The 15141-nt window shown below is 35.4% G+C and overlaps 1 protein-coding gene across 1 annotated transcript; it reads right to left on the minus strand.

Moving 5' to 3' along the window:
- Positions 1-13491: 13491 nt before the first annotated feature.
- On the minus strand, positions 13492-14435 carry LOC137731990 (ribonuclease S-7-like). The gene is made up of 2 exons (XM_068471267.1): positions 14184-14435; positions 13492-13980 (listed from the first exon to the last, which is right to left on the minus strand). The coding sequence occupies exons 1-2, from the start codon at positions 14433-14435 to the stop codon at positions 13492-13494; spliced, it is 741 nt and encodes a 246-aa protein (XP_068327368.1).
- Positions 14436-15141: the final 706 nt, after the last annotated feature.

Consider the following 15141-nt stretch of genomic DNA (forward strand, 5'->3'; position numbering starts at 1 on the left):
ACAACTCAAACTTGAATTGTATGAACGTTTAGGCCCTCTTCTCTTCCTCTTTGTTGTGGCACAAGGTCTAAGGAAATGTTTAGGGCTTTAGGTGTATGGAGGAATGGATGTGTGGTGGTAGGATAGTGTTTTGGAGGGATGGGAAGCCACGGCCAAGGGAAGTTTTTTGTGTTGGTGTATTGTGTATGAATGAATTGCATGGTTTTATAGGGAGAGAATGGATAGGAGAGCATGTTAATGGCAGCTAGGATGAATGATTAAAGGGGCTGCTAGGTTGGAAATGCATGTGGAGCAGCTGGAAATGAAGGGGAAGCACGACAAGGTGTGGTAGGAATGGGTGAATGTGCATGTGCTGATTTATTTGAAGATGCATGTGCAATGGCTGGAATGAATGTGTTTTGCACGGCACCAAGGGGTTTGAATGATTGAATGTTGGTGAATATGTGGCTGCAATGATTAAGTGGACATCCTGGAAATGCAAGGTGAATGTGCACGGCAAGGGGAGTGATTGATTGAATGTGCATGTTGGTGAATATGTGGCTGCAATGATTTTGGAAGAATGATATTGAAATGAGAAAGCATGTGGCTGCCAACTAGAGTGAATGATTGAAGTGGGATGGCTGCAATGGATTAAAGGATGGGAGTGCACGGCATTGGAGAGAAAATGGCTGCAATGGTGTGTAATTGGGCTAGGGTTTAAGTGCATAAAATGGACCCATATTGCTCCCCCTTGCATGGCAAGGGAAGGGAAATAGGGTTAAGCCCACGGGAAGGGCTATGTAATTGGGTTAGGGCCTTGGTTTTGTGTCCTAAAGTGCCTCAATTTCGTCCAACACCTTGGCTCCAAACATAAGCTATCCATCCTTAGCCCAAAAGTGCTCCAAAATGCACTTCTTTGCTCCTTAAGCCCTTAGAACCTGAAAACATACGAAAATAACTTAAAAGACTTAAAGAACTAAGAAATAACAACGCAAATGCACAAGAACAAGCTAACTAAGTTGCCTAAATATGCTCCTATCAACAACCTTGCTCTGATATCATGAAGAAATTTGGGGTTCCACCATAAAATCAATTGACAATATGGGGAGTAGCCCAACCTCTTATAAGTCCATGCAAAGTCCCTCCTCCCATCAATGTGGGACTCATTCTCAACAAGCAAACGACATATCTCCTTACCAAATTAATTCAATTCATTTTTATACTAAAATATTGTCCTACATGAGCTCATTTAACATTCTCATAAGGAGACATGCAAGCACTTAGAATTAAGCATCTGATTAAGGACAACATGTATTTCTGATATTGTGTTTACATGCACAAGGAAAGTTAGAGCAAAATTTCATTTTGTTTTTTTATCAAATGACAACTACTTAGAAATTAACTAAGCAGAAATTGCATGCCCTATTAATAAAGTTCATATGCTAAGTAAATTAGATAAGTGAAAACCATAAAATTATGAGAGTACTCAATAATCAAATGACATAATTTTCTTTTACCAAAACAGCTAAAGAGTATTTCCCTGTATGTCTCACAATTCCAATTCACAATTCTTATCATCTCATCTTCATACTTCCTTGTCATATATCCATAATTCTTTGTCATCATCTGCAAATAGACCTCTGTACACGAGATTTTTCTAAACCCCACAATTTGAATGATGTTCCGAAGTTCATTTGGAAAAAATTCATCAGTGATGACGTCTACTAGATTAAGGATAAATTCATATAACTAATAATTTAGTTGAAAGCAATATAACTCTACCAAAATATTTAGAGTGATGTTATTCTCACCCCGAATGTCTTATCTTCCCACCCACCTTTTAATGAATTTTTTAATTACAAATTTTTCCATTTGCAAAAAGACTGATAAAGACATTACTTATCTTGTTTTGCTTAATTTTAAAAAAATAAAAAGAAGTTAGGAGTGGAAGATTATTTGTCTACCTTAAACCCTAACTCACATTTTCATCTCCTTTCATTCAGAGAAAGTAAAAAAATATCAATGGACTTAGAAGATGACTTTTTTATTGAACATGTGGAAGATGACGCTTCTACAGAATGGGTAGAAGATTATGTTTCCATTGAATATGTAGAAGAATAATTTGTGTGTACGTCATTTGAATTTGTCCATCACATTTTTGAATTTGTTGTTGTCGAATTCTTTTGAATTTGGATATCTCTGTCGTTTCCATTTGAATTTGCAGACCTTAGTAGTTTTCATTTACATATTATTTGTTATATTTTCTAAGAGAATTTTATAAGTTCATATTTATGTATATATTAAAGGTTATTTTGGAAATAATAGTGGGTGGGGAAATAACATTTTAATTTTTTTAACTTTTTTAAGGTGGGTGACATTATAACGTGGGTGAGAAAATAAGACAATGAGGTGGGTCTAGTAGCTCTCAATATATATAACAAAAATGTCATTGCCATGAACAGATTGTGATCATGTTAAAATTTACACAATATCAGATATAGCTAAAAATTAATAAATAATACACAAGTTAATGTAACTTAATGAATAAAAGAAAGCCCCACAATTTAAAATGTCATTAATTTTAAGAACAATACTTGGCTACTTAAAGATATGTAGGAATTCCTACTCAAAACTCTTAGTGTTTTAATCACAGAGTTTGGTCCATATAATAAGAACCGGTTCATACTATGAATCACATTGTAAAGATCATCTCTGCAAAAAATAAATTAAAACTAAGGTTATTTAGTCAATCTATTGTGCCAAATACATAGATGGTTCGTAATACTTTTACCAATTCCGTTCATTTGTTTTTAAACAGTTTGATGATTAAACGACTTTAGTTTTAATTGATTTTTTGTAGAGGCGATCTTTATAGGGCGATTTATAATATGAAAGGTTTTAATTATAAACACGAAATTCTATAAATTGATAGCCAACAATTTTAAAACTTTTTTAATAGGAGTTCCTACTCATCTTTGAGTAGCCAAGTAATGTTCTAATTTTAATATGAATATTCCTCACAAAGGGCTCTCCTATAACCCCCACAATTTGAATGATCTCCTAGAGTTCACTCGACCAAACTCTTAGTGATGCATGAAAAAGATGTAAAGTAAAACTCAAATTATATGATACTCGTAATCACTTGGCACAATGCATCTAATTTAATTCCTCCAAACCAAATGAGATGGAGTGACCCCCACAGTTTAAAGATGCTATAAAAATTTATATGCCAAAAGCGTTTCTTATTTCAACTCTCTGCAAAAAAAGGTCCAACTAAATTATATTGGGATAGAGAAGCAAGGAAATATTACAGCAACCAAAAGGATTAATATAAAGACCAATGGGTGATAAAACATAGGTTAATAAAAATGATAGGGAACGACTGTTTTATCTCTTAGCCTCAAAACCAGTAAATAAGAGAGAAGGAAATCAAATCAATTGTACATTTGCTAAACGATAGGCTTTATATGACATCCCACATCGCCCAGGGGAGTGATCCTTAAATGTATATTCCCATCCTTACCTAGCACGAGGCCTTTTGGGAGCTCACTGGCTTCGGGTTCCGTAGGAACTCCGAAGTTAAGCGAGAAGAGGGCTAGAGCAATCCCATGATGGGTGACCCACTGGGAAGTTGCTCGTGAGTTCCCAAAAACAAAACCGTGAGGGAATGGTAAGCTCAAAGCCGACAATATCGTGCTACGGTGGTGGAGCGGGCCCGGGAAGTGGTCCCCCCGGGTCGGGATGTGACAAATTGGTATCAGAGCCTAACCCTGGCCGTGGTGTGCCGACGAGGACGTCGGGCCCCTAAGGGGGGTGGATTATGACATCCCACATCGCCTAAGGGAGTGATCCTTAAATGTATATTCCCATCCTTACCTAGCACGAGGCCTTTTGGGAGCTCACTGGCTTCGGGTTCCGTAGGAACTCCGAAGTTAAGCGAGAAGAGGGCTAGAGCAATCCCATGATGGGTGACCCACTAGGAAGTTGCTCGTGAGTTCCCAAAAACAAAACCGTGAGGGAATGGTAAGCCCAAAGCGGACAATATCGTGCTACGGTGGTGGAGCGGGTCCGGGAAGTGGTCCCCCCCCGGGTCGGGATGTGACATTTAGCTATCAATATAATTCGAAGAGAATTAAGGTACAAAATGGATCTTACTTATCAAGGCTTCTTTCTAGCTATCGACCCATTAATAGAAGTAAAACAAAGTCAATGATATAAATATATAATTATATTATATATTATATAATGTGATCAATTTAATCATAGTCATCAAGCAATCAGAGCCAATCAACAAATTGGACCGACTTTTGTAGTGTCCTCCTACAATGAAGTAACGTTACTTCTCCTACAACAAATCACAAAATTAATAGTAGTATATCACAATTTTATCACCACAATTTATTAAATAAAATAAACCAAGTAAGATAATACTTATCTTTTGTAGGTAACACTCTCCGTTGATCCTCGATTTGAATAAGCTTTTAAGTTGAGGCGTGTAGTCACTGCTCTAAAGAGTATATTTTGCCCCTCTAAGACAATGTCTTGGTGTAACAGACTGTGACACCCTACCCTCCAAGTTGCAATAACCTATAATCCTTCCTTTGGCATATGAGAGGTTAAATTATAATAGCATTTGAGGAGAATGCAAGAAATCACAAGAGGAGAGGAAGGTGGGATGCCTTTCAACTAGGTGAGGTTTGTAGGAAAGAAAATATTTGAAGTTCAATAGCAAAAATATATTGTACTAAAAAAAAAGAAAAGAAGCAAAGGAGTAGTCTAGGTAAAGGTCAACCATAATCCTCACGGCTTGAAGAATTGGTTTTACATAGAACATGAGAAAAGTAAACATGATCAAGCATGGTCTGAAAACGTTAGACTATATAATTGCCCAATTAATGGGTTAATCAAGATGACATATTTAAAGAGAAAGTCTAATCTATAGCCCCAATATTATAACCCGCTTTAATGCATTAGTTTTTGGTTTGCAAACAAAACTGAAATTGAGATCAGAAGAAATCATTAAGAATAACATAATCAATGAGGGGTTATATATTGAAATACCCAATCAAAAATGCCAACAACTGCATGTAGTATATAATCTTTTTGCTTCTACATGTCTTAGAACTTGTTATGGTGATAACTCATAATCGTGTTTATATATCTTTGCTTTAGGTATATAATTGTATTGGTATCTTTATTGAGGATAGATCGATAGCTATCTATCTTATAGGCAATTAGATGAAGATGTTAAGTAAATATTTTTCATAGATATAGACTCTCCAATTCAACCAAAAAAAAAAAAAAAGAAAAGGTTTTAAACATCAATATCATAGGTAAATCATTTGTATATAATTAGGAATTCTTCAATTTAATTCCATATTTACCATAAAGGGAAAAATAGTCATAATACTAAGTGGGTTTCTTATTGATTGATATTCATGACATTCATGTCGAATGAAGGTTCCTCACGTAAGCAGCCTTGGCTTGATTGGAAATTAGCTTATTATTTAGACGGGGGAAGGTGGCATGTGTAATGGTCGTGATAGAGTACTTGAAAATTTATATATGTGATTTGTTGGTGACTTCTTGAAATGGAAACAAAACAATAATCCGTGTAGGGTTTCAAATTGGGGTTTTTGAATTTTAATCTTTCAAGAAGATTAAAATTAATAAAAAAAAAACCTGGTGTTAGATTGATTATTGATTTTAGACCCTTAATGTGTACTTAATTCAAATTCATATTATATTTTTGTTTTTATATTTAATAGAATTTTTTTTCATCAAAGTTTTTATATTTAATAGATAACTTATTTAATGTTATTACATTAAATTTTAAATTTATTATTATACAATTTTATTTAACTTTCTCCAATTAGTGTACCTAAACATCCATATCATAATATATTTTACTAAAATAGTGTACCGAAATCCCCGTATCTAAATATATTATAGTAAATTAGTGACAAATAAGAAAATATGTAAAAACATAAGTGTACCAAAATTCCGTACCTAATTATATGATATTAAACTAGTGTACCGAAATGTCGGTACCTAAATATATTATACTAAACTAGTGTACCAAAATATCTGTACCTAAACATATTATATTAACCCATTGAACCGAAATGTTCGTACCTAAATATATTTTTATGACTAGTGGTAGATAAGAAAATATGCAAAAACATAAGTGTACTGAAAAATCTCTACGAAAATATTTTCTTATATAAGATGCCTACCATAATGAGAATTAAAATTTATAAGATTTTCATAAAATTTAAATTCATAAAATTATAAATAAAAAAAGAAACGTTGAATACAATTGCTGTGACATCCCACATCACCCAGGGGAGTGATCCTTATATGTATATTCCTATCTCTACCTAGCACGAGGCCTTTTGGGAGCTCACTGGCTTTGGGTTCCGTGGGAACTCCGAAGTTAAGCGAGAAGGGGGTTAGAGCAATCCCATGATAGGTGACCCACTGGGAAGTTGCTCGTGAGTTCCCAAAAACAAAACCGTGAGGGCGTGGTCGGGGCCCAAAGTGGACAATATCATGCTACGGTGGAGTCGGGCCCGGGAAGTGGTCCCGCCCGGGCCGGGATGTGACATATGCTGGCATTAAATAGAGTCTAGGAACTAAAATTAATTTTTAATCTTGTATAAGACATTTTTCTAAACTTCATCTTATTTAGGGATTAGAATCTAGTTTTCTATTTCAAATTTCTCACAGCATATTTTGGTTTCAAATTTCTCACAGCATGTCTACAGTTTCTTTTGCCTATAATTTGAAAACTTGATAGTGATATGTAACAAGTTATATACTTAATTGCAGACTTGTATTGATTTTCATTAGAGTGGGAGTAGGAATGTTAATTAAGTTTTTCACAATTTCGCATCTGTTTCAATCGTTTCATTTTAACCCCTCCACCACCTGCACCCCCACCCCATAGGTACCATAACGAGATAACAAGATAACAAGCGAACTTTTGGAGACACGATTAGAAGAGAGGAATACCTTAACGAGATAACAAGCGAACTTTTGTTTGTGAAGAAGAAGAAAAAGAAGAAGATATCAACTAGTTTGTTCAGCACTTAAAAAACAAGATAGTGAAAAGTCAAGTTTATGAATTTGAACGTCTGTCTTGAAGTAGTATTAATTAACCCTTTCCTTGAATTTGATGTAGTACATTCCTGAATCATCCTTCAGACTTTGTGTCTTTTTACTCTCTCTCTCTCTCTCTCTCTCTCTCTGTGTGTAGTTATAATGGTTAAACCCTTTCTCAATAATACATGTACAATCTCGATTATGCGGATGCATGACTGCATGGAAGACCGACCAGTGACTAATTAGACCATTGAATATTTTCAAAGCTCGCTGAGGCAGCTAAAGTTAAACAAGATATATAGGTTTGGTGCTAATGAAGAAATGTACTCGAGGAGCAACATATATCTGATTTCATTAAATACTTATTATTTACATTCCCGTACACAGTGATCGGTCATAATTATGACAGTATAAGTAGGTACGTAGTGAAAAGAGATTTTTCAGTGATGGAAACACAGGGTGATACATTATATGTCACTATATAAATGAATGTGAATGAGGTTAGATTGATTAGGATTGTATAATGGGAAGAGTCCTTATCAACCATCATCGTATGCAGTAGAAAACAAGGGGTCCTTGCGCTCTCTCAATCATGCAAACTAAAGAATAATTAGATCCCAGTCATTGAGCAATTGCATCCAGTTGAGGAGAGCTGCAGAAGATCCCTAGTTTCCAAGAGATTTCTTCTTCAGGTTAGTGGTTACTTTTGGTACTGTAGTTATTTTATTCCGCTGACTTTATTTATATTGATCTTACATTTGGTATCAGAGCTTTCACATACCAATTAACCCTAAGTAGAAAGCATCAAGAATTGTTTTGTGTTTCAAATCAAAGAACTGATATATATATATATATATATATATATATATATATATATAGTACAGAGAAGGATGTATGTGAACAAATGACAGCTAGAGTTGTCTGTGTTGACAAAAGTGTAATCAATACCAATATATATACATCAGTAATGGCACTAGGATTCGAAACATAGACATTGATCATCTAAAGAAGTTCAGTTGTTCATGTCTTGGATTCGAAGTGGCATAACCCTTCATATATCAACGTGTGAATCAAGTCAGTTGAAAAATCATAAGGGTTTCTATTCATGACTACATAAAACTCATATGTTGGATATGAAGGTGGTATGATTAAGAGAATTACTCGCATGCTCCTCAATCTAAAATTGTTGAGTCTGTGAAGTAAAGATGGGGATTAAAGATTAATATTTTCATTCCATATCAATACAGCCATGAACCCAAGTTCCATGAACCTCAACACAGTTGAACCTCTCAAGGTGTCAACTATAAGAAGTGGAAACATGATTTGGAGATAGTTTTGGGTGTCCTGGATATGGTTTGGTGTTAAGAACTGAAGAACCACCAATGCCAAATGAAGGATGCACTTTGAGATGAAAAATGGGAGAAATCGAACAAAATATCCCTCATGATAATCAAAAGGTCCATGATTGTTCTTGGAGGCTTCCCAAAGGCAACTATTGCAAAGAAGTTCATGAAATCAATCAAAGAGAAGTGCAAAGAGTCTTTTCAGACAAAAACTGCGAACTTTATGAACTCACTGACAACCATTAGATACGATGGTGAAGGGAGTGTTCATGAATACATTCTCAAGGATATCAACATTGTTGGGAGCTTAGAACACTTGAGGTACCCATTTCTGAAACATTTTTGGTCTATGTCATCATGAATTCCTTGCCTAATACTTATACTTAGTTAAAAGTATCGTATGATGCACTGCAAGCAAAGTGGGATGTTAATGAATTAATATCTATATGTGTGGGGTGAGGAAGTGAGGATTAAGAAGGAAAGGGTTTAAAAGGAGAAGGGTAAGTCGGTGAATTTTGTTCAGGGTTATGCAAAGAATGCCAATAACTACAATTCGGATACTGCCAAAAGGAATTCTGCCAGAAACATTCCTCCCTCTAAAAAGACCTTCAAGGTTAATAACTCATCAATTTGTAAGTGTTATTTTTGCAAAAAGACAGGTGATATGAAGAGAAACTGTCCTAAATACAAGTCATAGCTTGCCAAACAAGAGGCAAAGAAAGGTAAAAATAAAATTTCAAATGTTTTTGCTTGTTTTAAGTCCAATTTGATTGATATACCTAGCAATGCTTGATGGCTCCAGTTCTTCTATTCACGTTACTAATTCATTGCAAGACTTCATGACAAAGAGAACACTAAATAAGGATGAAGTCAAGGTTTCAGTTGGCAATGGAAGAACAGTTGAAGTCAAGACACTAGGGACTGTTAGATTAAAATTAGATTTTGGTTTTTGCTTGGAGCTAGAAAATGTTGTCTATGTACCTTCCATGAGAAGGAATTGGTTTCCGTTTCTAAGTTAATACTATTGGGATTTTATTTTACTTTAAATAATATTGGCTTCAATGTTTTTTTATAAATCTTCTCATATTGGCACTAGATTTCTATGTGATGGGATGTTTAAATTCAAAACCAATTTGATTGAAAGTATCTTTCATGTTGAAAAAGAAGTAAAAAATTCCAAAAATTCTTCAAATCTTTGGCGTAGGAGACTCGGCCACATACCAAAATGAAGAGTGGAACTTTTGGTTAAAAATGACATCTTGCCTCCATTGAATTTCAATGATTTTGATTTTTGCATTGAATGTGTTAAGGGGAATTTGGTTAATAAACGTAAAGAGGGTTCAACTAGGAGTAAGCAACTCCTAGAAATAATACATATAGACATTTGTGGTCCATTTCCTACATAAACAATTGAAGAAAATAAATATTTTATTACTTTCCTTGACGATTATTCTAGAGATTGCTACATATATTTGATCCTAGAAAAATCAAAAGCCTTGGAAGTGCTTAAAATTTATAAAACTGAAGTTGAAAATCAATTGGAAAAGAAAATTAAAATCATAAGGTCTAATAGAGATGGAGAATATTATGGTAGATATACACAAAATGGCAGGCCTCCAGGACCATTTGCCTTGTTTTTACAAGACAATGGAATAGTGGCTCAATACACCAACCTAGGCACACCCGAGCAAAATGGGGTGATAGAGAGAAGGAATAGAACCCTAATGGATATGGTAAGAAGCATGATTTGTAGGGTTTTCTTGCCTAAATATTTATGGGGAGATGCAGTAAAAACTGCAAATTATTTGTTGAATATAGTTCCTTCAAAAGCAGTAGAAAACACTCCATTTGAATTATGGACTGGAAAGAGACCGAGCTTGAATCATTTTCACGTCTGGAGATGTAAAGCAGAAGCCAAAATTTACAACCCCAGTAGTGTTAAACTTGATCCCAAGACAATTAGTTGTTGCTTCGTTGGTTATGCCGAGAGATCAAAAGGGTTTAAATTCGACCCTTCTAGCAATCAAGGTCCTAAATTGTTGAGATAGAGAAAACAATATTTATGGAGCACAATCTAGACGATGAGTCTGGGACAAATGATAATGATTTTGTGTTTGAAGAGGAAATAAACACTAGCACTACTATAGAACATGCAAAGATTTCTTCTCTCAAGGCATCAATAGTGGCAACTGAATTTCCAAGGTACATGCATGATGACGCAGAGGCAATTGAATTTCCAAGGCACATGCATAATGATACAAATGAAGTTGAAGGGTACGTGAATTCTGAGCAAGGAAATAAATTGGGAGCCAGACCACCGATTGATAATGATGTCAATATCAACCGTGTCAATGAGCTTATGGACACTGAAGCATTACACATGCAAACACAGCAAGGGCAAGAGGGTGGCATAGTTGAAAATTCCTGAGGAAATCAACTAGGTTAAGGAGATCAACCGCCTTAGAAAATTTTGTGTACATGATTGAAGCAGCAGCCAACAACATTGATTTGTCAGAATTCGATGATCCCAAAACTTTTAAAGAAGCAGTATCAAGTATAAATGCTACCAAATGGATAGAAGCAATGGAAAGTGAACTGGAATCGATGAAAAATAACGAAGTCTAGGAGCTTGTAGAGAAAACAGAAAACATGAAGCCAATAGGCTGCAAATAGGTATTCAAGACCAAAAGAGATTCGAAGGGAAACATAGAGAGGCACAAAGCGAGACTTGTAGCAAAAGGGCTTACTCAAAGAAGGGGAGTGGATTATAAAAAGACCTTCAGTCCTTTTTCAACAAAAGATGCATTTAGAGTTATTATGGACATCGTTGCACATTTAGATCCAGTCTTGCAGCAAATGGACGTCAAGACGGCATTCTTAAATGGTGACTTTGAAGAATGCATCTACATGAAGTAACCAGAGGGATTCTTAGAAGAATGGAATCAAAATTCAGTTTGTAGATTGAAAACCCCAGTAATTGTTAAAACAAGCATCAAGACAATGGTATCTCAAGCTTCATAGAGTTGTTAAAGAGAATGGCTTTGCTGAGAATCCTTCTCATAACTGCATATACTTGAGGATCAGTGGGAGTAGCTTCATAATATTGGTTCTTTATGTGGATGACATACGACTTGCAATGAACACATGTAGCTTATTGGAAGAAACCAAGAAATTGCTGCAAGAAAACTTTGAAATGAAAGACCTTGGAGAAGCTTCGTATATTCTTGGTATTGAAATTAAAAGAGATAGGAATAATGGATTGATGGGGTTATCACAAAAGGGTTAGTTGGACAAGGTTTTAAAAATATTTGACATGGCTTCTTGTGGCATTATTGAAATGCCAATTTCAATGGATAACAGATAAAGCAAAGAGCAGTGTCCCAAGAGTGAGTTGAAAAGAAGAAACATCGAAGGCAAACCACGTGCCTCTCTTGTTGGAAGCCTGATGTATGCACAAGTGTGCACAAGACTTGATCTTGCTTTCACTATCAGTGTTCTTGGCAGGTTTCAATCTGACGCAGGGGAGGCTCACTGGAATGGAGCCAAGAGGGTATTGAGGTACCTTCAAAGAACCAAGGAACATATGCTTATTTACAGGAAAACTGATGAGCTTGTGTTAGAAGAGTATAGTGATTCATATTTTGCTGGATGTCCAGAGGACCTTAATTCTACTTCGGGTTATATTTTCACTATGGCATGTGGTGCAGGTTCGTAGAGAAGTGTGAAGCAGGCAACAGTGGCTCTACCATGGTGGCTGAATATCTCTCATGTTGTGAAACTGTCAATCAAGCTATATGGTTGAAAATTTTCATTGCAGAACTTAGTGTAGTGGATTCTATTTCGAGACCAATTCAAATTTATTGTGATAACAATGCAGCTATTTTCTTCAGCAAGAACAACAAAAATCATTTGCAACAAGTAATTTAGATATCAAATATTTGATTGATCGAGAGAAAGTGACGGCAAGTTTGGTGAAGATTGATTACTTGGAGACCGGTTCTATGGTTGCAGATCCTTTAAACAAAGCAGTTCCGGTTGTGGTTTTCAAGAAGCATTTTGCAAAGATGGGTCTGTTAGCTAGTTTTGATGATGTTAATTAGTGGAAGCAAGTAAATCCTGGAACGTGTTTTGTTATCAGTTACTAGCTCATATGATAGGTATTTATGAATAAGTAATAATAAATTTTCTTCATTGATAAGGTTTCCACACTAACGAAGTCTTAAAAGTTGTGTGGTGGTTTCGAAGTTTTCCCTTTAGATGCACAGCTTTAGTTATGACAGTGCATGTATATTTTATTATGCATAATGGTTTTGACAAAATTATGATTGGTCAGTAGGACAAACAACCAAGAGTTTCAATATGAAACATTAAGATAAATTGATCTATCGATTCTTAAGGGGACCAAGTGCAGGATGTGAGAAACTATACATCTACAGACACATTTTACACAAAATCTTGTGGGAGTTCAATGTGTTAGTCAGTTTTGTGAATGTAATTATGGGGATTTTGTTCGACGAATTGAACAGGTTACCCCTTAGTTCTTCATGAATACTAATTAATTACCTGAACTTGTATCCGTGATTCAAGTTGGTGCTGATCTCGTGAATCAAGTGTTAGCTCTAGTGGGATAATGTAAGTTCTAATGAGAGCTGAACACTTGATCATCTTTAGTTTGGAGACGTGAGGATATAAGATATTGGAATTAACTAAGGTTGTAAGCTGATAAGGAATTTGTATATTCAGCTAATACAGTCACGATAGTGTTGAAACACTTATAATGGATGTGAATGATAGATTATTGATTAGGTTATTGATTAGGATTGTATAATTGGAAGAGTCCTTATCAATCATCATCGTATGTAGTATAAAACAAGGGGTCCCTGCGCTCTCTCAATCACTCAAAATAAATAATACTCAAATCCCATTCATTGAGCGATTGCATCAAGTTGAGGAGAGCTGCAGAAGATCCCTAGTTTCCAAGAGATGTCTTCTTCAGTTTAATGGTTACTTTTGGTACTGTGATTATTGTATTCCTCTTACTTTATTTATATTGATCTTACAGTTGTTACCATAGCTTTATGTGGGCTATACTTGGTACAGTTTCCGGGAGTTTGTCGTCAAACTTGCAACTGGTTGTTTCGCCTGGATCACAGTCAATTCTGTTATTGCCAGATTCATCATAGCAGAGGGCGACTTGGGCCAAATATATTAATTTCTTGCTCTGCTTCTGGATTTGTTGATAGCATCTGATATTGACGGAATGTCCGCCGGTTTCGGACTCAATGGCCTTTGTTATCTGATCGATGGAGTACAATTTGTATAACGACATCTTTGGCTGAAGTGGTTGGGGTACAATATTAGCCTTCTGCAGGATTTGAGCTATATCAAAATCATGGTACGTCGCTAGGGTCTTCCGGAAGTACTCGGTCTTCGGGAACACGTTGTCGGAGCACTTTCCGTGCTTATCATACTCTCCTTGCCAGAATTCGACATGCTTCCCTTTTTTCCAATCCCACCACGAACTGAGTAGCTCCTTTTTCAGTGCATCATCCATCTACATATATTATTTAATTAAAACATAAGAAGAAAACTAGTTAAGAATACACGTACATACACGGAAACACACGTACATATACGGTACACATGTAGGGAGATATATAATGATACATATATACACATATACATATATACATACATACACATACGTAGGGACACACATGAATATTAACTATTGAGAGTTAATTTGTGAATAATTACCCCATTCACATTAAAGGCATCCCCCATGCAGGTAAGGGATGAAGAGGATGATTTATTCGCAGGCCAGAGACCATGAATAGTGAACTGAAGATGAGATGGTTGCATGATGTGGCATTTATTCACCCCCCCTATAGCTTGGCATTCAGCAGCTGGCCAGAACTGAACATGCATAAAGTATTGGAATGGTGTGTAAGCGGATGAAACTGTGACAAACAAGAAGAAAAATATGATTTGCACTAACTTTGACTCCATTTCTATTTCTACCTGATGTTTTGAAGACGAAGTTGCATGTATTTATAGTACCTATGGGGTGGAGGTGGAGGTGGAGGTGGTGAAGGGGTTAAAATGAAACGATCGAAACAGATGCGAAATTGCGAAAAACTTAATTAAGTACCATTCCTACTCCCACTACAAATGAAAATCAATACAAGTCTGCAATTCAGTATATAACTTGTTACATATCACTATCAAGTTTTCAATTTATAGGCAAAAGAAACTGCATGCATGTGTGGACATGCTGTGAGAAATTTGTATCCAACACAGATTATTGTTTTGTTTCCATTTCAAGAATTCAACAACAAATAACACATATACATTTTCAAGTACTCCATCATGACCATTACACATGCCACCTTCCCCATCTAAAGAATAAGTTAATTTCTAATCAAGCCAAGGTTGCTCACGAGAGGAACCTTCATTCGACCTGAATGTCATGAATATCAATCAATAAGAAACCCACTTAGTTTTATGGCTTTTCTTCCCTTTATGGTAAATATGGAATTAAATTGAAAAATTCTTAATTATATACAAATCATTTGCCTATGATATTGATGTTTAAAACACTATCTTTTCTTCTCTTTTTTTTACTTTTTTTTTTTTGTTGAATTGTAGAGGCTATTTCTATGAAAAATATTTACTTAACATCTTCATTTAATTACCTATAAGATAGCTAGGTAGC

This window comes from Pyrus communis, chromosome 1, assembly GCF_963583255.1.
Source record: "Pyrus communis chromosome 1, drPyrComm1.1, whole genome shotgun sequence".
In the NCBI taxonomy this organism is placed as follows: domain Eukaryota; kingdom Viridiplantae; phylum Streptophyta; class Magnoliopsida; order Rosales; family Rosaceae; genus Pyrus; species Pyrus communis.

Coding starts and splice junctions, on each gene's coding strand:
- LOC137731990 (XM_068471267.1), bottom strand. CDS start 14,435: ATGGAGTCAAAGTTAGTGCAAATCATATTTTTCTTCTTGTTTGTCACA. Junction 13,981..14,183: donor ATGCCTTTAATGTGAATGGG/GTAATTATTCAC, acceptor TAATATATGTAG/ATGGATGATGCACTGAAAAA.